This window comes from Pleurodeles waltl, chromosome 6, assembly GCF_031143425.1.
Source record: "Pleurodeles waltl isolate 20211129_DDA chromosome 6, aPleWal1.hap1.20221129, whole genome shotgun sequence".
Lineage (NCBI taxonomy): Eukaryota > Metazoa > Chordata > Amphibia > Caudata > Salamandridae > Pleurodeles > Pleurodeles waltl.
In genome coordinates, this window is record NC_090445.1 from 1,115,681,659 (window position 1) to 1,115,705,244 (window position 23,586).

Sequence of the window (23,586 nt, forward strand, 5' to 3'; positions counted from 1 at the left end):
ACTAACTTGTCAAGGTGAACTGCAAGTCGTTAAATTAATCTGAAGTAAGTCCCTGGTTGCTAGAGCACAGTGCAGACAGGTTTAAATCAGGGCAATGTGTACATATGTATGCAGTTCTAAAACAGTTATAAATTAAGAACACCAAACGATAAAAATCCCAACCTGAGCCAGAGGTCTGTTTCCTTTCCAGGATTCCAAGGGATGTGAGCTTGGAGTTTATCAGTTGCTAGTGTAGATCTGTAAAGCAATTACTTAAGATGTGCTCCTGCATAAATATATGATACAGCTGCTCAAAATCTTTTACTTTACTGCTCTTGACACAACCATGTAGAGCTTTCTTGACAGGTCCATATAATTCTCCCACGAATGGTGTAATTGTTTCTTGCTATTTCCGCTCTACATGCGATACTTCTTTGGTGTTAGACCAAGTTTGATTGTGGTGGCCTCCTTCATGGGGGCATACTTAACTACTCAGCTAAATTGCAGGCAAATACTAGGAATGTGCTTCCACAGACTTACTCCAAATCCTACTCTGGGATGCCCTCTGGAACTTCAAGTCCACCTTTTGCTGGCTTCTCTTGTGGACCAGCAAAGCCTTCTCTTCTAACGGTCATGATCAACGTTTTCTTTTCAACAACCATGGTCAACTTTTTCTCCTCAGCAGCTAATGGCCAACTTTTATTCCTCAGGGATAAGGGTAGCAGCAGCTTTTCCAAGGCTCTCAGAGCCTGACTATCCTCCAGCTCTAATGGCAACAAAAGCAGGAAGACACACTGCTTCCTGACCTGGACAACAGGGTTGATGCCACTCCTTGGGGAGAAACATCCTCTGGCACATTAGCCTGCTCAGCTTCTTCCTCATTCTCCTCTACAACGTCAACCACATTCTCCCCCATGGCGGACTGTAGCTGACAGATCTCTTCCAAAGTTCTGAGGGCTTTGTGGTAAGCTTCCTTTTTGGATTCCCTGCTCAACATCAGCCCTCACTGTTCAAATTTGTCTCCTCTTCTCTGTCATGCTAAGGCTGTCCATGTTAGTCAGATCCACCTCCATGTTCCCCAAAGACTTAAAAGCAAAAACAATTGAGTACAAGAATGAATAAATCAAAAAGGACACAATAAAAGTCAAAAGCCAACTAAAAATCCAAAAAGCCTATTGTTGCTGTCAATTCAGAAAAGGCTTTCAATTTCAACGTCAATCACTGCATGGTACTGCAAACCACAATTCCAGGATTCCACTGCTGAAAACCAGTACAAGAAAGTGGATCATTATTTGGAGTGTGAGGTCACTTTCCTCAAGCAACAAATGACATTAAATTGTGAAGGTAAACCCCAAAGTCACTAAATTAACCTAAGCCCAAAACTATAGTAGCTATGAACCTAATATAATTGACTTAGGGCAATATGTAAAGTATTTTATGGAGTACCGAAACAGGTATGAAGTCAAAACACCAAACAATAACAATCACAATCCAAATTAGTAAAATAGAGTAAAATGTATTAAGCAAAAATGACACTAAAATGACAAAAATCCAATGGGGGAACCGGAGATATGAATGTGTAAGGTTTTAAGTAAAAATGAAGCCAAAAGGGATAGGGAAGCAACAATATTCTATGTAAATTGTAGGCTGGGGCCCAAGCATGGTTTCAGGCCAACTGCGATGCAGCGTGGGTCAGATACCCTGGGAAACTTTGTTCCAGGTAAAGATTTCATCATCTGACTTAATCGCTATTATGAAGGTCAAAATCCTCCTGCAAGGCAAGCCCAAAGACATGTGCAATGAAGGTGGATGGAAATCAAACACATTTGCCGTGTGGGATGCCTGGCAGCTCTGGAGGTCTTGCAAGTTCAAAAATGTTCTAGGTCCCAACCTTTTGGGGCTTCAGCAGCTAAGGCAGGACCTCAGGAACAGCACCTAGGGGTCAGGACTCACTATAGCAGAGTTGACCAGCAAGGTCTAGTCCAGGTCTAGTTTGTACTGGTCAACTGATCACTTCAGGAATATGGTCTCTTCCAGCTTGTTCTGCCCCTTTAGCCATCGAGGAGGTCATCCCACTGACCCTTGGAGTCAACTTCTTTATCCTGGGTAAAAGAGAGAGCAAACCTAGTCTTTAAGAGATCCTCTGAAGTCACTTTTCTGTTCTTCCACAGGACTAGAATCTGCTCTGAAGAGCGATCCTTGGAATATCACATTTATGATTGACACTAGCCAGTGGGTGGGGGTTACTCATGGACACTCCCTAACCAATGGGAAAAACGTTCTTGAGGGCAACCCTACCCACTTTTTCAGAAGTTACAGTTTGGCCTGCTGCAAACCATCCCACAGTGTTCCTCACACTTAAACTCTAAGAAGGGGAAACCCTTACTCCCTTGTGTGGGGAACATGTGTATACTCATAGGTCGGCCAAGAAAATGAGCAGTGCCATGCTCTGTGGTCACTCAAACTGGTTCCAGGGGTTGCTCTGCTTCCACTGGGTTTGGTGCTAGCTGAAGGGCTGGGGGGTCAAAGGGTTGTCTTCTCCAGGTCTCACCTTACATTTACTTGTGAAATTGCAAGCCCTTCATAAGTTAATGAAGATCCTGGGTCCACCCTAACTGGTCTTCCTGTAAGAGGAAGACTAACACCTCCCCAGACCAAGGCCATTGTTCCTGGTTTGGGAGCTGTTTTCACACCATGTTAAGCTCAATGTCAAATGTTTTATGACTAACAAGCAACATTGCATTAACCTGTGAATCTGGCCCAGCAGGTGCAATCGATGAAGACAGTCTGTTCACCCCTACTAGTGCTCGACCGAGAAAGTGATTGAACCACTCACTCTGGTAAGTTGCCAAGGGGATTGGGGGAATGGGTTAAAACAAGAAAAGTTAGCCAGTTGGTTGATGAATGTTTATGGTCTCATCCCAAAGGTTCCTTCTTCTAGTGGAATGAATGTTGCTTGATTACTAACTTTCTGTGGAATGCTTACTTCAGCGTGAAAGTGTCTGCAGCTTTGTTCTGCTTGTAGCCTTGGAATTATCTTGGATACTGTTTGGTTGTTTACAATGCCCGTGCCTGTGATGCTTGGTTCTATGGCACCTAGGCCCATATTTATACTTTTTTAGAGAGCATTTGTGCCGCTTTTTAATGCAAAGGCGGCGCAAACTTTCAAAATCCAATTGTATTTTGTACGTTTGCGCCGCTTTTGTGTTAAAAAAGCGGCGCAAATGCGGCACTAAAAATGTATAAATATGGGTCTTAATTTTTTATCTTCTTTTCTTTGGGTTGTCTTTGTTTAATTGAAGCCCTCTTCTGAAGAGGCATCTAACGCTGAGAGAGACTTGTAGAATGCACTGTGATGTTCTGCCAATACTTGGGTAAGTAGAAGTGTGAGCGATGAGCCATTTTCTACTAGAGGGAAGATTGCCTAGCAAGGCTGCGGGCCAAAGAGAGTGGTATTTTTGCCCTCCAGGAAGGCCACTGAAGTTCCAGAAAGTTCCATGATGCCAAGGACACAATACACAGCCTCATATATGCCAAACCCCAGTTAACAGGTGGGGCCTACCTTAAATGTCACTGCACCATCAACTTGAGCCACTTTAATCAGTGTTATTATGCTATCAACCTGAGCCACATCATTGAGTGCTAATGGCCATATGGCTGTCCCACCCTTTGCGAACCAGGTCCCAGCAGCTTGAAATAGCAGGTTGCATACCTGGGATGTCCACCCTGCCTTCCTTGTGTAAAACAGGGTTTTACAGGGTTCAAGAGGGGATAGACGGTCTGGATTCAGGATGCCCACAACACGTAAGCACTTGTTGGGAGCTGCCAATGAGATAATGCAAATTAGCCTTCTGGAGCTTCAGGCACTAAAAAGGTAACTTTCTAATAGGTGACGTTGCTCAAATATGTATTAAAAAAATGTACCTTCACTGGACATTCAATAAAAAGTAATATTAGTCTTTGAATGCCTTCTATAGCTGTTTCCTGTCAAATGTTACAGATTAACATTTACACTTTGACATTTTCTAAGGTCCAGCCCTGCCTTTACAAATAGGGTTTGGGGCCTAGGCACTGAAGGAACATGCCTATTTTATTTTCCCACATGATCCACTTTTAAATATCAGTCACCCTACTTTGTGGATGACAAGGTGTCCTTAGGGGTGACTTATTATTTTTTTTTAATTAAAATTCCCCTTCTGTCAAAAAAGGTTATTTTGACAAGACTGCACAGCAGGTCTTTAGCTCCTGCTGTCAGGCTATACATGGTAGGCCTGAAGCCACGTTTTACAGGCTCACACTGTGGATTACATGAAATGCATTTTTGTTCCAGGTCTTGGGTACATTTTCTACACCACATACTAGGGACTTATACGAAAGTTAAATATGTCCGTTAGGGATAAGCCAATCTAACCATGCGTTAAGTGTGAGTACATGCATTCTACTACTTAGCAGGGGTATTAGTGCAAAGAGTTCTAAGTAGAACAAAAAATTTAAATATGGGAGTCAGATTACCTACATAAACCCTTACCTGCTTCATTGGTACACCAGTCTGTCAGTGCTTAAATAAAAAATAAAAAAATTATATATATATATATATATATACACACAAATATATGAGTACAGGGACAAAAAGGTTTTGTTAGAGGCCCGACACTAGACCTGTTGAACCCCATGGTTGCAGAATAACAAGACAGGCAAGTTATTATTCTAATGCATGCCTTTTCCTTCTGCCGGCCTATAACTCCTGTCTCTTTATCTCAATATTTCAAATTGTTTGAAATCATAATTTTCTCCCTTTGACACTCTTCCCCCAACTTTAATATCCTTCTTATTTCTCCCCTTTTCTGTCTTTCATTCTGTCTTGCTCTCCAGTGATACAAAATAAGTCTTGGTCCTTAAAAATGAGATTTGGAGCCTACCACATTCAACCACTAGCACAAATAAATCACTGTTGGCCCTGTGACAGGCCTTCTAGGTCATTATACCAAGTAGCTTACCAGTCAGTAATAACCCTGGACAAGTCCCTCTGATGAGGTGCCCACACTTTGACCAAGATTGTCACATTTTAAAGGTTATCTGCAGAGTACTTGTAACTCACTAATCAATGTAAAATTATAACAAACACTTTAAATCTAAAGTTTTGCCTCCTATCGATTTTACCAACACCAAGAAAAACTGTACCATCATGTACTCCCCACTCAACAGTGTACTGTGTTCAACCACTTCAATCAGTTCTGCCCACAAACAAAACAACCCAAGAAGTAGTGCAGCACATGCTTATACCCAGGCAAAGCCTTCACTAGCCACTCAAAGAATCTGCTAAATATGACACCACATGACCACATGCTATGTAACCCCGTCAGTCCGAACGCTTTTGTGCTTCCGTTTTCACGTGCATGTGGTACATATCTCTTTGTTTAAAGTCCACCATCCGTCTGACTCCCCCTGGTCTGGGTGCCAAAAAGAGTGACATAGAGATATCATTCATCCTGCTGCAAGGTCTTTTGTTATATTTTCTTAGAATCTCACCAGCAGAGCGGCTGAGTGCCAGGGGTGCAGAATACCAAGGCTGTTGAATATCTAGTCTTGATTCCACCTCATGTGTTTTTCTTCCACCGCCATACACTTTCTGTCTCTTTATCTCACTTTTACGGATCCTTTGCCTTCCCTACTTTCTCCTTTCGTCTCTGTTCTCCTACTTTTCTCTTCCCTCTCTCTTTTTCTAGTTTCTGGATTTCTCTTTCCTTCTGTTGTTCAACACCTGGTGATGAAAACAAGTCCCAGCACCTAAAATTGAGTTGCGCTTCCACCACCTGCGACCACAGCACAAGATAACCAGTAGTAATGCTGAAGTTAATACAAAAAACTAGATTATGTACTTCTTGCTGTAAATGCTTGCAAAAATAGACTAGTGTTGGCAAGGATTATAGACCTGGTCTTGCAAGAATGGTAGTGCTATCCCTCTATCCTTGCCTTACAGAAAATAATCTATGTCTTTTCTATTTTTCTATTTCTGCCATTTCTCTTGCATTCCTCTCTTCACCCAAAATAAATCCGTGCTGTTTGGTAGTCATAGTGTTCCCTTTTTATGGCACTTTTTCACCCACATTCTCTTTCCTCTCACAGTTTCTCGATCCCCTCGTTGACTAGAAGTTGGTGTTTTTCTTTTCATTTGTTCGATGCTACATTAAGCTTACTTTGCCAAGATAAGATGGGAATTACCCATATCCCAACTTGGTCTAATGCTATGAACTCATCGTTTCCTTCCTGTTAAATCAAGACAATTTAGTTGGCTCTCACTCTCAGGGTTCATATGGTGCAGAAGCAGAATATTGAGTTTTTAATACTGACCTACAAAAAGATTGACACCAGGATACCACTAGCATACATCTCTAAGTTGACTAAATAGATTTACAAATCTTAACTCTACATCTGTGTACCTACATATATAAATGTAGGTGTCCAGCTGTTTGCCCCACATACTATTTTTGACAGCTCTAGCATTGGCACTGAAACATGTAAGATACTGTCTTATGTCATAATTTTTTCTAACAGAACTTGATAATGATGATGTTTTGTAAGAAATTGGGTTTTTCATTGAATGTGTGTAGGAAGGTAGCCTCTTTCTAGCCTTGTTCCCCCACTCTTGGCCTGTTTGTGAGTATATGTAAAGGTGTTTTTACTGTCTCACTGGGATCCTGCTAGCCAGGGCCCCAGTGCTCATAGTGGAAACCCTATGTTGTCAGTCTGTTTGATATGTGTCTCTGGGATCCTGCTAGCCAGGACCCCAGTGCTCATAAGTTTGTGGCCTGTATGTGTTCCCTGTGTGGTGCCTAACTGTATCACTGAGGCTCTGCTAACCAGAACCTCAGTGTTTATGCTCTCTCTGCTTTTAAAATTGTCACTGCAGGCTAGTGACTAATTTTACCAATTCTCATTGGGACACTGGAACACCCTTATAATTCCCTTGTATATGGTACCTAGGTACCCAGGGTATTGGGGTTCCAGGAGATCCCAGTGGGTTGCAGCATTTCTTTTGCAACCCATAGGGAGCTCAGACAATTCTTACACAGGACTGCCACTTCAGCCTGAGTGAAATAACATCCACATTATTTCACAGCCATTTTACACTGCACTTAAGTAACTTATAAGTCACCTATATGTCTAACCCTCACTTGGTGAAGGTTAGGTGCAAAGTTACTTAGTGTGTGAGCACCCTGGCACTAGCCAAGGTGCCCCCACATTGTTCAGGGCAAATTCCCCGGACTTTGTGAGTGCGGGGACACCATTACACGCGTGCACTACATTTAGGTCAACACCTAAATGTAGCTTCACAATGGTAACACCGAACATGATGTCTAGGAGCATGGAATTGTCACCCCAATACCATTCTGGTATTGGGGGGACAGTTCCAGGCATCCCCGGGTCTCCAGCATAGAGCCCGGGTACTGCCAAACTAACTTTCCGGGGTCTCCACTGCAGCTACCACTGCTGCCAACCCCTCAGACAGGTTTCTGCCCCCCGGGGCCTGGGCAGCCTGGTCCCAGGAAGGCAGAACAAAGGATTTCCTCTAAGAGAGGGTGTTATACCCTCTCCCTTTGGAAATAGGTGTGAAGGGCCTGGGAGGATTAGCCTCTCCTGGCCTCTGGAAATGCTTTGAAGGGCACAGATGGTGCCCTCCTTGCATAAGCCAGTGTACACCAGTTTAGGGATCCCCCCCAGCCCTGCTCTGGCGTGAAACTGGACAAAGGAAAGGGGAGTGACCACTTCCCTGACCAGCACCTCCCAGGGGAGGTGCCCAGAGCTCCTCCAGTGTGTCCCAGACCTCTGCCATCTTGGATGCAGAGGTGTGAGGGCACAATGGACAGTTCTGAGTGGCCAGTGCCAGCAGGTGACGTCAGAGACCCCTCCTGATAGTTGCTTACCTTTCTTTGTAGCCAATCCTCCTCTGAGGGCTATTTAGGGTCTCTCCTGTGGGTATCTCAGCAAATAACAAATGCAAGAGCTCATAAGAGTTCCTCTGCACTTCTCTCTTCGACTTCTGCCAAGGATCGACCGCTGACTGCTCCAGGACGCCTGCATAACCGCAACAAAGTAGCAAAAAGACTACCAGCAACATTGTAGCGCCTCATCCTGCCGGCTTTCTCGACTGTTTCCTGGTGGTGCATGCTCTGAGGGCTGCCTGCCTTCTCCCAGCACTGGAAGCCAAGAAGAAATCTCCCGTGGGTCGACAGAATCTTCCCCCGCCAACACAGGCACCAAACTTCTGCATCACTGGTCCTCTGGGTCCCCTATCATCCTGACGAGCGTGGTTCCTGGAACACAGGAGCTGGGTCCAAGTGTGTCCCACAGTCCAGTGGCCCTGCTGTCCAAATTTGGTGGAGGTAAGTCCTTGCCTCCCCACGCCAGACAGTAATCCTGTGTACTGCGTGAACTGCAGCTGCTCGGGCTTCTGTGCACTTTTCCAAGATTTCCTTTGTGCACAACCTAGCCCAGGTCCCCAGCACTCCGTCCTGCATTGCCCAACTGGCTGAGTTGGACTCCAATGTCGTGGGACCCTCCTTTGTGACTCTGAGTTGACTGCTGTCCTCAGAACTTCTAAGTGCCTGTTCTGGTACTTCTGCGGGTGCTGCCTGCTTTTGCGGAGGCTCTCTGAGTTGCTGAGCACCCCCTCTGTCTTCTCCTCCGAGGGGTGACCTCTTGGTCCTTCTTGGGCCCCAGCAGCACCCAAAATTCTCAACTGCAACTCTTGCAGCTAGCAAGGCTTGTTTGTGGTCTTTCTGCATGGAAATAACTCTGCATCCTCCAGCACGCCATGGGACATCTTCTGACCAAAGGAGAAGTTCCTGGCATCTTCCGTTGTTGCAGAATCTTTGGCTTCTTCCACCTGGAGGCAGCCCTTTTGCACCTTCATCTGGGGTTTAGTGGGCTCCTGCCCCCCCCTGGACACTTGTGTGACTCTTGGACTTGGTCCCCTTCCTTTACAGGTCCTCAGGTCCAGGAATCCGTCTTCAGTGTTTTGCTGACAGTTGTTGTCCTTGCAGAATCCCCTATCTCGACTTTACTGTCTTTCTGGGGTAGTAGGGTAACTTTACTCCTACTTTTCAGGGTCTTGGAGTAGGGTATCTTGAACAACCTTAGTGTTTTCTGACACTCCCAGTGACCCTCTAATACCTACACTAGGCCTGGGGTCCATTCGTGGTTCGCATTCCACTTTTGGAGTATATGGTTTGTGTTGCCCCTAGGCCTATTTCTACCTATTGCATTCTATTGTGATTCTACATTGTTTGCACTACGTTTCTAACTGTTACTTACCTCTTTTTGGTCTGTGTAGATATAATTTGTGTATATTACTTACCTCCTAAGGGAGGGTATCCTCTGAGATACTTTTGGCATATTGTCACTAAAATAAATAATTTATTTTTAGTAACTCTGAGAATTGTGTTTTCTTGTGATATAGTGCTATATGATATAAGTGGTATAGTAGGAGCTTTGCATGTCTCCTAGTTCAGCCTACGCTGCTCTGCTACAGCTACCTCTATCAGCCTAAGCTGCTAGAACACCTCTAATCTACTAATAAGGGATAACTGGACCTGGCACAAGGTGTAAGTACCACTAGGTACCCACTATAAGCCAGGCCAGCCTCCTACAAAGTGTGTGTGAAAGCCCTTCTCAAGTAACAACAACAATCCATGTCCAGTGAACAACACAAGTCACTATATGAACTTGTGCTTAACCCTCTTGTACATTGTCAGAAAAGCAGTCAGGCTTAACCTAGAGACAATGTGTATGCTATTGCACATGAGCCGAAAGCGTAGTGATATCTGTGGAGCGCAATGCTATTAAAAGTAGCAAGGAAACCCAAAAAATACACTAGACTGCATATGTAAAGTTTCAAATTTACTACATGATCTTAAAGACCTGTTTATGGTCACATGCGATAAGAAACCATTAATATAATACATAACAAATACAGCACCTCTTAACCTGCACTAGTTTTCTTTGCATGCTCTCTGTCACAAACCCCTCTTGTGCCCTCTGAGCTGTAGGTTTTACACAGCGGGCTCATGCAACCCTTCCCCTGTGTCACTTCTCTGTCTCATGCAATCCATGGTCTTCCTACCTAAGGTTCTTGAACCCTTGAACATCCTGTACTGTTGCTAGATTTTTCTTGCACCTGCAAGATGAACCATATGTTTCCTGGGCTACTAACAGTATCCGCCCTGACCTTTTGACTTTTACCATAGTTTTCTTGGGTTCCGTTAATCATGGTTAATTGTTTCCAACTTCTACTTGAGTGGGCACCTAGAAGGGGTCATATGCAGTTTTTTGCAACATGTACTCTTTCTCAGGCTTCCCTAGACCTTTCTACTCTTCCACATGAGACACCTGCCTTTCTACAGCAGTCTCTCCCTTCCAGCATAAATACCCCCATCCCTGCTCTCTCGTGCAATATTTATGATGAAGCCTGTTAGTGTACATTATTTGTAAAACAATTGCTAAAACATTATAAGCTAAGAAATGTAGGTAAACAATGCATCTTGTTGATTCTAGTGCTCCGCGTATGCATCAGCACTAAGGAGGTCGACGGAGTATAGACCCTACTAGATAGTGTTGCAAGGCAGCAGAGCAGACCCAGTGGCGCAATTTAATCTTTTCTTGCTTATCCTATCCCCTCTTCCCCTCATGGGGAGTGAGTTAAATTAGGTTGTTTTCGCTACCCCAGCCAGGATTGGAGATCCAGCATATTGGCGTGGTTTGAACTAGGTGAGTGTGTGACACTCTCTTGTTCACAAAATATAACTCTGTCCTACAAGCCAAACAAAAACATCTCCTTATGGCTTCCTGTGTAACAAAATGGAAAAGTGACCTAGCAGTAAGCTACAACTAGATAGAGGACATGATAACTGGCCACTAGGATAACAAATATTAATCTCGATTTTAATAAAAACAATGATAGGCTTTAATTCACTTTAGGCTTCACATGTAGCACAATCCTAAAAAAAGTAGGAAGGAAGCCCAAAAAAACTTGACTGCATATGTAAAGTTTCAGAATTACCACATGAACAACTAAAGACATATTTATGGTTACATGATTATGTAAACCAATAAACAAATACATAACAAATACAAAATATATGAATAGAGAAAACATAATAAATCTAATTACTACTCTGTAGTTACAGTTAGGGTTTCCAGAAAGAGTAATTCAAATATTTGGTCCCTATTAACTCTCCACTAATTTGACAAATTACCACACAAATTTCCAGACATGAAGTATTTTCTGTATTTTTTGGTGAATTGTTAAGGGAGTGCAAAGGTAAAAGGGGGGGGTCTCAAACGCATTTTTCCACCAATACATTTTCCATAGACTACTCTATTTGACATTGTGCAAAAACGGCCAAACTGATTTGCATGAAGTTTGCAAAGATTGTACAGGATGGTGTGCAAATGGTAGTTTTGGGGTACTACAGGTAAGTAGGATGAGAATTTTTAAGCTATAAGGCATTTAAACTTAGTGATCTCTGTTACCACAGTACTTTCATGAAATGTTAAGAACTTTTGTGAAACTACCATGGTACATGGCGATGAAAAGTCATTATCTGATTGAATGATGACTGCCGTTACATAAATCTGAGGCAGCCATGATGTTTTAAGGCCAGTTTGGATAGTGTTCTGGCTTAGGGCCTTATATGTAGGTAAGTATAGGTAAGTATCAATATTTATATTTTCCCTTACATATTTCCACTTTAAGAAAGGGATAATAAGTAGGGGAAAATATTGTTAGTTTCTATGAATTATAAAATATGTTATAGAGCACTGCTGTACTACCTAGGAAGTACTGGACTACATAAAAAATATATATATCTTAAAAAATTGAAAAAACTCTGTAATATACTGGATTTCACAAATATTGTGTAGTAGAGTTGCTTTAAACTTTTAACATATTTAATAAATGAAAAAAATAACTAAAACATAACGTATTTACTAGGTACTAAAGCAGTGCTCTTTAAACCTATTTAGAATAATGTTAAAAAATAGGGAACAACAATAAAGCCTACTTCTTACCTATATTAAAGGCCTTGATCCAGAATGCAGACAAAGTGTAGTAAAACAATATGGCTGTCTCTAAAAACAGCCATTACTAAATTATATACTAATTTGCTATCTCCATGTGCCACAGTATACTGCAAAAGTACCACATTATACCATGGCCCAAAATATAACTAATACCTAGCTTTTATTATTGTATTGTGGTACCCTTGCATCACACATGATTTCATATCGGAAACACAATACTTAAGTCAGATATACAAAGCAACGAAAGGCCACCACTGTCCACTGTATGCAACTCCACTCTACAACACTGTCCTACACTCTATGCTACTCTATGAAACTCTATGCCCATCCACACTATGCCACTGTGCTACACTGTATGACACTCAATGACACACAACTCCACCCCTCCCTATATTACGACATCCACTATATGACACAGCACTCCACTCTGAAACACTCTCCTTCACCATACTGGATGACACTCCCCTCGATGATACTCCACTCTTTGACACTCTACTTCACCCTACTCCACTCTAAAACACTCAACTCCACTTTAAGACAGCCTATGACACCCTACTCTACTGTATGACACACCAGTCCACTGTACAACTTGCTGCTCCAGTCTTGCAATTCTTGACTCCATTATATGAGGCACCAAGCCCCTACACTATATAACACTTTGCTACACCTTAAGATATGCCACTCCACTCTACTCAACTCTATTTTACTCTACAACACTCCTCTGTATTATAGTAGACATTACCACACTCTCCTCCACCGTACTGTACAACACTCCAAATAACAACATTCCACTTAACGACAATGGACTCTACCATTTCAAACGCATTATTTAAACATTGAAAAAACATTAAAATGTAATAAAAAAAGGTTAAAGATTAGTTATAGTTAGGAAAACTTTTTGTTCCCTAGACAATCAAACTTAAACTACACAAACTTTAAAAATTCAAACGTTGTAATCATAGCTTTTATTTACAATTTAATCACCACCTTCAAATTCCATACCGAATATCACAATGCAACTTTCGGCTTCCGTTGTAGATGTGCCACGCTCCCTTCTTGAATCAGTTTTTATGAGCATGAGGAGCATGATTAAAGATATAGGGATTACTACACTTGTGGAGACTCTCCATTTGGATTTCTGGAATTAGAACTGATACCTTGGATGTGTGTGGTAGATAATTAAGGGCCTGATTTAGAGTTTAAAGGACGGGTTATTGTGTCACAAATGTTATGATCTCCATAGATTATTATGGGGTCGTAATACGGCAGATGGGATATCTGTCATGTGTGGGACTGAGTAACACCCTCCGCCAAACTATAAATAAGGCCCTTAATTTTGTTTAGTTCCTATTTGTATTCTGAGTCCTGAGGAGGCCTTAAATGTATTAAGGCCAACACATGTTGAGTTTTTGCTTAGAAGGAGCCCCAAAAAACATAATATGAGATTACTAGAACAATCATAAGGAGTCCTGGCAAGGTGCTGGTGCCCTAGGACTCCTCTGGGTGGACTTTTAATGTAACCACCACTTTCTGAATAATAAGGAATTTAGGAGTAACTGAAGGATCCTTAATGTAAAGAGGCATGACATAACTATACATTTCATCAGGGAATATGATGTATGTTTGAATTGTATAATGTTGTTGTACATACTCTTGTGTGTATACTTGTAGGTATATGTATTTTTACTTTGTTGTGTAAGTATCTGAGACTTGAAAACAACAATACAGAGTGTAAAGGTTTGTAGAGACAGGCATATGATCTTAACATTATTTTTTATTGAATTTTCATTAACTGGTGAAAACTGCTAGTCTCCTCTTTGATCCCTTATTTTGCACTCTAATTTGACCCTATGGTCACCACAGTATTTGTGCTTTAGATGCACTGTCCGTGTTACGAGGGGTGAGATGGGCAGACCCCCTCTTTTTCTATTTTATTTTCTTAGGAATTGTAGAATTACTATAAGCATCCATTGGTCCAAGAATCATTACAAACTACAATATTACAATTCAAAAAACCTTCAATTAGGATTTTCTTTAATTGATAATACACTCTGTTGCTCCCCCTCTAACTGACACGAGGAGTACGTGTAACGCACTAAATAAATAAAGAAGCAAAAGGAGCCTGCTATTTGGTTCAAAGAAGATAACCACCCCTTTCCAAGAACTCACTTTGATCAACAGCGCTCAAATCCTGTCAACATTTGAACCAATTCTCGTGAACCACATGAGAAATCCAACATTACATCTAATGTAACTGCTCACCTTAACTTCCCCAAATTTGAAAAACATATCCTGTCCCCACATTGATAAGACAAATAAAGAGTTCTGTGGGCGGAATACACAACGCTCAGAAAAAACTAAACAAACTTCTATCTTGGCCCATCAATAGTCCTAGTCGTGAAAATTTCACTCATCTAAAAATAGACCCCAAACGCCACTTTGCAACCACAGGACATCTAACAGTCTTATGAAACTACTTTAGGCACCAAAGATCGCAGACATTACCTAGTGGCCAATATCCAACCCCCATTCCTTTGGCAAGTGAATTGTATACAAGAGTTAAAAGAGTTACTGTCCATTGAGCTATAGTCTCAATCAGTTAAACTCTACCAGGCCACCAGACTGTAACCAGGACATGATGGTCAGCTTACCTAGCAACTAAGAGAACCGAATCATCAGCTCTGGTCACAAGAAGAGGAGTTCCTAAACACCTTTACCAAGCGCAAGGAAGCAGTTCCTATCCTGTAAAAATTCCAGTCGCAAAGTACACCATGTCACACCATATTTTAAAAATATAAATAAAGACATATAAAGAACTTTTTTTGTTATTTACTTGCAACCATCTTTATCCCACCCGAAGGACATCTTGCCACATTACAAGATGCAGTATATGACACCTAACTTAAACGTAAACAAAATATAAGGATATATACAATTTCCTCTCCTGCTGTTTGTCTACAATCTCCTTGCGACTTTTTCCCCACTTACATTTGCCATTTTAACTTGCACATTTACTATTGCCTAACTGTTCTGTATATATGTCCACTTTTACTAAGTAATCGTGACCATCTCTTTATCTGTGCTTTTTCCCTGTGACTTTACCATTTTTTACAAGTTCTTTGTCCTCTTATTTCATTTTTTAGATTTTGCCTGCACAGCGCTTACGCTGGACTTGTGGAATCTAATGTATTTAATATAAATCTTAATATAATATAAATCTTAGATGGGACTTACATTCCACAACTTTCCTTTCCTTGAACTTGCCACTTATTTTTCCTCTCTTTTGATTGGCTGTAGCACTATTTCCTGCATTTGTCAATGCTTGCCCCTCATCTATTTGCTATTATCAGTGTCCCGTGGCTTAAGGTCCGTTTTTATCCGCATTGGTGTGGAACTCCTTTGTTTGCGCTGTTATCTAATCTCTCCCGCCAGCACGCATTTGAAGCGTGCTTGTTGTCTGCATGTTTTTAGGGTCGAGCCTGCGTAGCACGCGCTGTAGTAGTAGAAAAGGGCTCGGAGCCCCGTCCATGTCACGTCAGTGTCTTTCATTGGTTCGTGGGCTTGCCTTTTAAAATCTGCTTACTTTCATTAGTTCACAAACTTAATAGGATATACAAATCATCAATCAAAAAAGCTAAAAAAAGATACTACTCGGACCGAATTCTAAATGCTCAATCTACAACCAAGGAATTTTATAAAATTCTCAATGAATTTCGAAAACCCACATGCATGGAAGGAAGTCATCCCACCACTCAAGATTTCACAAACAAATTGGCAACACACTACACAACCAAGGCAGACACATTGGACTCCTATTTAAAACAGAAGAAAACCATCAGCACCAACCCCTTTACTAAAATACCCTTTAAGAATAAACCATCCCAACCTCTACAGTCTTTCAAACAAATATCCCAGGATGAATTTATGGATTTGGTCAAAGCAAGCAGACCTTCTGGTTGCCCTTCTGACCCTTGCCCACCACAAATCTTCAAGAACATCCTGCTATCTACTTCTGCTGCCACACCTGTAAGAAGAATCATCAACAACTCTTTAACTTCAGGAACTTTTCCTACAGACCTGAAAAAGGCATACATACGACCATTATTAAAGAAAACAAACCTAGACCTTCAAGACCCCAACAACTACAGACCTATCACAAATGGACCTTTCCTGGGCAAATTGATAGAAAGAGCAGCATTCGCCCAGATGTCACAATTCATTAAAGACAATTCTATACTTTCAGACTTCCAAACTGGATTCCGCCCAGGAAGAAGCACTGAATCGGCACTCATGGCAATCTGGGACGATCTTAAAAACACAGTCGACCGAAATGGAGTTGCTGCACTACTTCTCTTGGACCTCTCAGCTGCCTTTGATACGGTTGACCATGACACCCTAACTCAAAGACTCCACGAAGCCGGCATACAAGGGATTGCTCTCGACTGGATTACTTCCTATCTCCAAAAAAGAGCGAATATCATCCACTCGCCCTCCTTCTCGTCCGAACCCTACCTCACAAAAACAGGGGTCCCCCAAGGGTCAATCATCTCACCTTTGCTTTTTAACATCTACATGATATCTTTACCAGAACTGATCAATGATTTCCATCTCACATGCTACAACTATGCAGATGACACACAAATACTACTTCAATTAGAAGACCCCAAAAACATTGAAAACTCACAAATCTTCAGTTGCCTCAGAGCCGTTGATCAGTGGATGACCTGGAGCCATCTCAAACTAAATACCTCCAAAACAGAAATACTCATATGTGGTGACTGGAAAAATTATGACCCTCTGTGCATCTGGCCTGAAGATCTCGGACCACCTCCTCAATTATCCAAGGAAGTGAAAAACCTAGGAATCACCATGGATTCCAAGCTAACTATGAATGCCCAAGTAGACAAATTAGCATGCACAAGCTTCATCACCTTAAAGACTTAACAACGCATCTTCCCCCACCTCGGATTTCCACACAAGGTGCAAGCTACTATCTCACTTGTATTATCCAAACTGGATTATGCCAATAGCCTCTACCATGGATCATCTCTATCTGTTATGAAAAAACTACAACGTATCCAGAATTCCGCAGCCAGGCTACTACTACATATAAAGCCGCAAGCCCACATCTCCCCTGCCTTGAGAGCACTACACTGGTTACCCGTTGCCAGAAGATGCACTTTCAAACTGCTTTGTATCACCCACAAAGCTATACATGGAACAGGACCGCTTTTTATCGGAAAGAAAATTACCAAATACATCCAACAAAGAACCCTCCGCTCAAGACTGGCACCCCGCCTTAGAACACCACCATACAAGAAAAAGACTGTAGGTGGTACATCCTTCTCCGTCCAAGCAGCCAAACTATGGAATTCATTACCCCCAACTATAAGAGCCACAGATAACTTTCTTGTTTTCAGAAAACTACTCAAGAGTTGGCTCTTTCCTTCATAACCACCTTTTTCAAATAACTATGAACTGCATATGCCTATGTGGATAAATATTTTTTCAGATTATATGTATATTTCTATTTATTTATAGTTTCTTTGGAAAATATGTATTGCTACTGTCATAACAATAAAATACACACACACTCTTTTAATCCTGTCTAAGTATTTTTTACCCATGATTCTAATTATGTATTGTATGTGCATATGTGTGTGTATTCATGTGTGTGTGTATAAATATATATATATATATATATATATATATATATATATATATATATATATATATATATATATATGTGTATGTGTATATGTTGTTTCTGTGCTTGGCATGTTTGTGGATCATTGCATGGCTCCTGGTTTTTAAGTTGTTATACTAGATATCTATGAATTTCTGCTCTCATTTTTCATCACTCTTATGTCATGTCTCTATCAAACTATCCTCCATTCTCACTTTGACTCATCCCAAATCCCTTCGACCACTTTCATCTCCTAAATATCTCTGCCTAAGCTCTTCCCTCCACATCTAACTCACCAAACCTCACTCTACCTCTGTGACCTCCCACACAACCCTACTAAATTCTCCTGCATTCATCTCACCCTGCTACTATGCTCTCCCTAACCCTTCCACATACTCTTCCCCCCTTCACCCCCCTTTATTCATCCCAAGCCTTTGGATTGAGTAAATGAAGGATATACTCCCAATTAACACTTCTGGATTTCTTTCCTCCTCCACCCCCCCATTACTCCAGTCAATCTAACTAACAAACTCTCATATCCGCGGCTCAAATTAACTCATAATAATACTAAAACTGTACTCATTATTAAATGATACTAATCCATCACTAATTCTTGTTGGGTTCCGGAGTAGCGTGCTACTCATCGAAAAGCGCTTCGACGCCTCGTCAGGGGTAGTAAGCGCTATATAAATACGATTACAATACAATACAATACAATTAGTGGAAGGCATGCATAGGTCATGCCTTTTCTGGTGGTTAGCCCTCCTTGAGCTCAGGACAAGTACTGAAAACATACGAGGCTCGCTATTTTACGTCCGGTTTGTGGACTTCTTTTTCTCACGCTTGTTTTTTTTCCATTTAATGAGGCTAGAAAAGACCGGTTGGGAGTTTACAACTGCTAAAAGCTCTAACTCGGAGAAATGCGAGAACCGTTGTGTTGCAAATGCTTGGGTTCTTTCTCCCTTTGATTTAAACTTTTTGTTTTACCACACATATCAAGCGTGCTTGTGAACCAACTCCGACACTCGAACCTGGTTCCCCAGCTCCAAGGTCGGCAGCTCTGGCTGTTCCGCCACATCCTCTCTCCTGTGGCTGCACTGCGCTTACGTGGCACCAGGCATTTCAGCAGCAGACCTGTGTATTGTCAGGAAAGGTCTGTTTGAAACCCGGACATAAAACGGCCATTAAAAAACATATCCAGTAAACAATATCATGTTTATTTAGACCTTCAACAAAACAGATTTGTAAGATCCGTTAGGGTCAGAGAAACATCCATGGGCTATTATCGTCACATACACTGAGCTCCTTTTTCTGTCACTCTACTTCCCTTAGGCATACTACATTTATTACTAAATGGAGCAACAAACATTTTCCAAAATTTTTTAAGGTCACCCACAAGGTATTCTTTCACCTCCCGTGAAAAGAGTGACAATGTTCCCGTGCGCGTATCACCACAAAGTGAATAAACAGCTGGTATATACTATCCCATATTTATACGTTTTTAGCGCCGCATTAACGTCATTTTTTTACGCAAAAGTGGCGCAAACTTGCAAAATACAATTGTATTTTGTAAGTTTGCGCCGTTTTTGCGTCAAAAAGCGGCGCAAATGCGGCGCTAAAAAAGTATAAATATGGAACGAGAGGTCCATATTTATACTTTTTAGCACCGCATTTGAGTCATTTTTGACGCAAAAGCGGCCCAAACTTACAAAATACCACTGTATTTTGTAAGTTTGGGCCGCTTTTGCGTCAAAAAGCGGCGCAAATGCGGCGCTAAAAAAGTATAAATGTTGGCCTAAGAGAGCTCTGGTGTTCCCTGTCAAATCAGGTTGGTAAAAATAACATTTTCTTTCTAGATCTCGGGAAATTATGATTCATTCAGGTTGTCCCATTCCACCAAAAAACTGTGAAGCTGGGAACCGCGGCATAACAAAGGGAGAAAGGGGAATTTATTGGGCCTGATGATTTGTTGTCCTCCGATCCAGAGCTCCGATAAATCAGAGGCAGCTGAGACTAAAAGAACAGCTGTTTCCCCTGGTGCTTCTGTCATGGCGAAGCACTGCCAAGAATAAAATAATTACATGGGATAGAGATAGTATACAGATTTGTTTGAAATCTCCCTTTACATATGAAAAAGAAGCGGCACAGATAGCCAGTCATTCAAGTACAGTGCGATCTAAGTGGCTCCCTAGGGGAGTGCATTCAGCCGTAGCAAAGAGTGCTCTGGGGCTGGATGAAAGGGAAGGCCAGTAAGCTAGGGAGTTAGATTTTCATCAGAAAGTGCTGAAGTGCGGGATTAATAGGAATGGCCATGTGTGAGTGCTATACAGGGGTGTAGATTAAGGGAGGGTGTTTGGTGTGTGACACCCCCAAAATATATGTATTATTGGCTTGGTAGTTGGATCTGGTGGCCTAGTCAAGTCTGTAACACCTGTGTCAGTTTTTCTTGACATCCTGATTTCACTAAAAAAGATTCAACTTGATCATTTTTTTGGCTCATGTACTTAGACATATTTAGGCTACGATTTACAAAGATTTTGCATCTAAATTGTCTCACTTTTCTGGGCAGCACCAATGCTAAATTATTTTCTGTATTTATAACGCCACACTAATACTGATTCACGTGGCTTTGTAAGAAATAGTAGTGCAGCGCAGTGCATTGTGCTGATTTGCATTCCTTTGCATCAGGTAGGTGTTCCATAGGTGATGCCTGGGTGTTTCCATGCATCCTCTCATGGTTTTTGATGCAAACCCATATTTACAAAGCATTGTAGACATGTGCTTGCACCAGAATGGTGAGCCTGCCTGAGGCTGGCGTAATGAGTAGAAATATCTTTATTTCTCCTTGCTATTTCCTCCTTGTATGCGTGCTACATTCCAAGCACACATACAAAGATGAAAAAAAACTCAAAATATAGTTTTTTTTAACGGGGAGGTACATTTCTTCCTGCACAAAAACTATCCTGACCATAACACAGCCTTCCTTGCACTACAGTGCAAGGGTGTCTATGTTGGTGCTAGGCAGCATAAAGTGCTGCAGTGCATGGTGAGAGCAGCACTGTGCCATTTATTTGAAGCGATGGTGCAGTTCTACTCCCTTCAAGTAATGCAACGTAGTGCAAGGCAGCAACATTGCTTGCTGTGCTACGCTGCACCACTTCTTTGTAAATATGATCCTCAGTGTCCGGTATACAAAAAAAGTAGCAAGTTTGCACCAGCAGAAGTACTTCTCGGATGGATGCTAATGTTTTACTCTTAGAATTCACAAACATTGGCAGTGGTAGGCTTGGGATGCTACACCAGTCTCTGGTTTCCAGACACACAACAGGTTATCAAACACCTAAAAGGTGATGGGACGAATGCTTGCAAATAGTTCAACCACTGGCAAGCTCTCAATGTATCATTTGGAGCCGCCGCTGTTTTGTTTTTATTTTTCAAAAACAAACTATCAAAGCAGAAATTAGCTTGGAAAAATAAAACTAATGACCCACACTATTTTTCTCACATGGTTTGGGGATCATATTTCTTTTACTCTCCCTCACCACCAGGATATGCCAGGCAGTGACAGCCAATAAAAAAAAGTCATCTGACCTTTCACTCTAAATAGGGTGGACAGTTGGATGGCTTTCTTCCGTTGGCACTTACTCTTTCAGGTTGTCAAAGGATGTTTTACACTGACAAAGCAAATTTTACTCTGACAATGTAACACTTGCTGTCCCTCTGAGTCACAATCGGGGGTGTGGACTTTGAGTTTGGCAGAGAGGGTACCTCTCTGCCAAACTGTAAATCAGCCCTAGAGGAACATCTAATGTAAAATAGAACTGACCCTGCTCCTCCTTGGAACAGTCCATCATGAGCATTAGTCTCCTCACATATACCCCCTGTGGCCCACTACTTTTTTAGTAGGGAAATTCGAGATTCTCCCCCCCCCCCACCCCCGAATCTCGTTGACTAAACTTCGCCATAGGTACATGATGTTAAGAAAATCTGCTGGTTTAACATGTGGAGCTTTCACCTGGAGGTTCAACATTTTCAAGCTCTTCCTGTGAAAACCACTATTTGCTCCTCACAAATTCTGGACTAGAAGGAAATCCCATGATTTTTTTTTCAGCAAAAGAAGAACTATGTAGATGTCTTGTTCACATTCCATGCTGGAACTAAGACCACTGATACTGATGACATTCCTACCGGGCCTGGCTCCAATCTGGCAATTGCTTAGGATCGCTTTCTACCACTGCTGCAGCCAGAGATGCTGGCCTGAGATTGGGTTCAACTGCTAAGGATGTTCTAAGTAGTATGTTGGTACATAATGATGCTTAGTTTTTCTAGTATGGTGTATAACAAGCATTTGAAATGGAAATCTCAATAATTTAGATTAGGGATTTCAGATTCTATTTTAATGATTTCACTTTTCTTAAAATTAAGTTTACTGTGATTTTCAAGAACTTAGATGTTGATAATTCCGAATAAATTGAATTTGAGATATGGAAACCTATCCAGAAGGAAAAAAAGTGTTTTGTTTACCTAAAGGCGAGCAAATTAAAACCCAGGTTTAAAAATATTAAGTGGTCTCTTTCGCACATCTGTGTTTCAGCTACTAAACTTAGTTGAAGACAAAGTAAACACAAAAAATCGTGTTGGATTGTTTCCTGCTGAGGTCTGGATATATTTTTGAATATTGTGAAACTGAAATCTGCTTTATAGACTTTAAATATTAGAAGTGGGTGCCTACACATGAAAATAGCAGGGTGGCTTTTTCCAGGTGTAATACTTTGAATATCCAAAAGCTTTCAACCTGATGGGCTGAATGATAAAGGCGCTTGGTTGGCAATAGTGATTTTGGATAATTTACTTATTGTTACTTAAGAGGAGGCGTAGTTTAGGATCACATTTGCGCACTTCTCAATCAGGAGACATACCTTCAATCCCAGAGTCCCCATTTTATCAAACGGTGCGATCCCGAAAAAAATAGTTTGCTCTCTGCCCTTGTCAACTAAAGTGTCGAATCTGTTACAATTGTGGAGTCCCCTAGTGAACAATTGAGGACTAGTTAATACAACTGATGTCAGACACCCCTTCGAACGTCGACGTGCCATAAAAGAGTGTTGAATACAGAAAATAGATTTTGTGTCAGTTCATTTGAGATTCAGCCGACTCCGCTATGCTCTCGTCTTCCTCATATTGCCCCAACTAACCTCACAACACTGCTTGCTCTTTCTAACAGAAAAAAAACGCTGAAACTGTCAATCACGTTGTAGCGCTAAGAGGCGATCTCATCCCAACTAGATCGTGGTACTCGAAAACCCCGCCAAAGAAACAACAATAAACGTAGATGTTTCCGAGAGGGAAGAGAAGTGAGTACTCACCACTGAAGGATCGGTCGTGGAATGGGAGCGTGGGTTTTGGGTGGTGAAAATGTCTCAGTGGGACAGTGCGGCAAAGCACAGGCCCTGCTGACATGGGTAGACAGCTCCACTGTGTCCTACACACAAAAGCCCTCGCCCTCCTACTGCACAATCAGTGACCTAATAACGACGAACTTCCTCCATTGAGAAGAGGTTCCCTCGAGAAAAGGGCATTTCTGCCTTTTGTGTCGCTTGTCGTCAGTTGAGGGCATGGGTGGAGTCCACAGAAGAAATCACAGGTCGGGAGTGGCGCAACACGAGATGATGGCACTGCTGCAGGCATTTATGAGGGGCGCGAATCCCGCATGTCTTAGATATTCGTTGGTGTTGGGCTGCATCGGAGCCCCTTGAAGGGTTGGGGAGCTCCTGCACGGCAGGGAGGAATGCTACACCCCTGACAGGTCGACGTGGCCAGAGAACCGGACCCCTGGGGAA

The 23,586-nt window shown here is 41.8% G+C and overlaps 1 protein-coding gene across 2 annotated transcripts in view; it reads right to left on the bottom strand.

The window, feature by feature from the left end:
• LOC138302095 (trypsin-like) overlaps positions 1-23,298 on the bottom strand; it is an 89,298-nt gene extending 66,000 nt beyond the window's left edge. Inside the window, exons 1-2 of one of the 2 annotated variants that reach the window (XM_069242480.1) lie at positions 23,113-23,298; positions 4,508-4,537 (exon numbers count right to left, since the gene is read on the bottom strand). In XM_069242480.1, the coding sequence (XP_069098581.1) occupies positions 4,508-4,516 (9 nt within the window). In that variant the 5' untranslated portion in view covers positions 4,517-4,537; positions 23,113-23,298. The remainder of the gene's footprint in view (positions 1-4,507; positions 4,538-23,112) is intronic. The other variant, XM_069242479.1, reaches the window with a different exon arrangement.
• Positions 23,299-23,586: the final 288 nt, after the last annotated feature.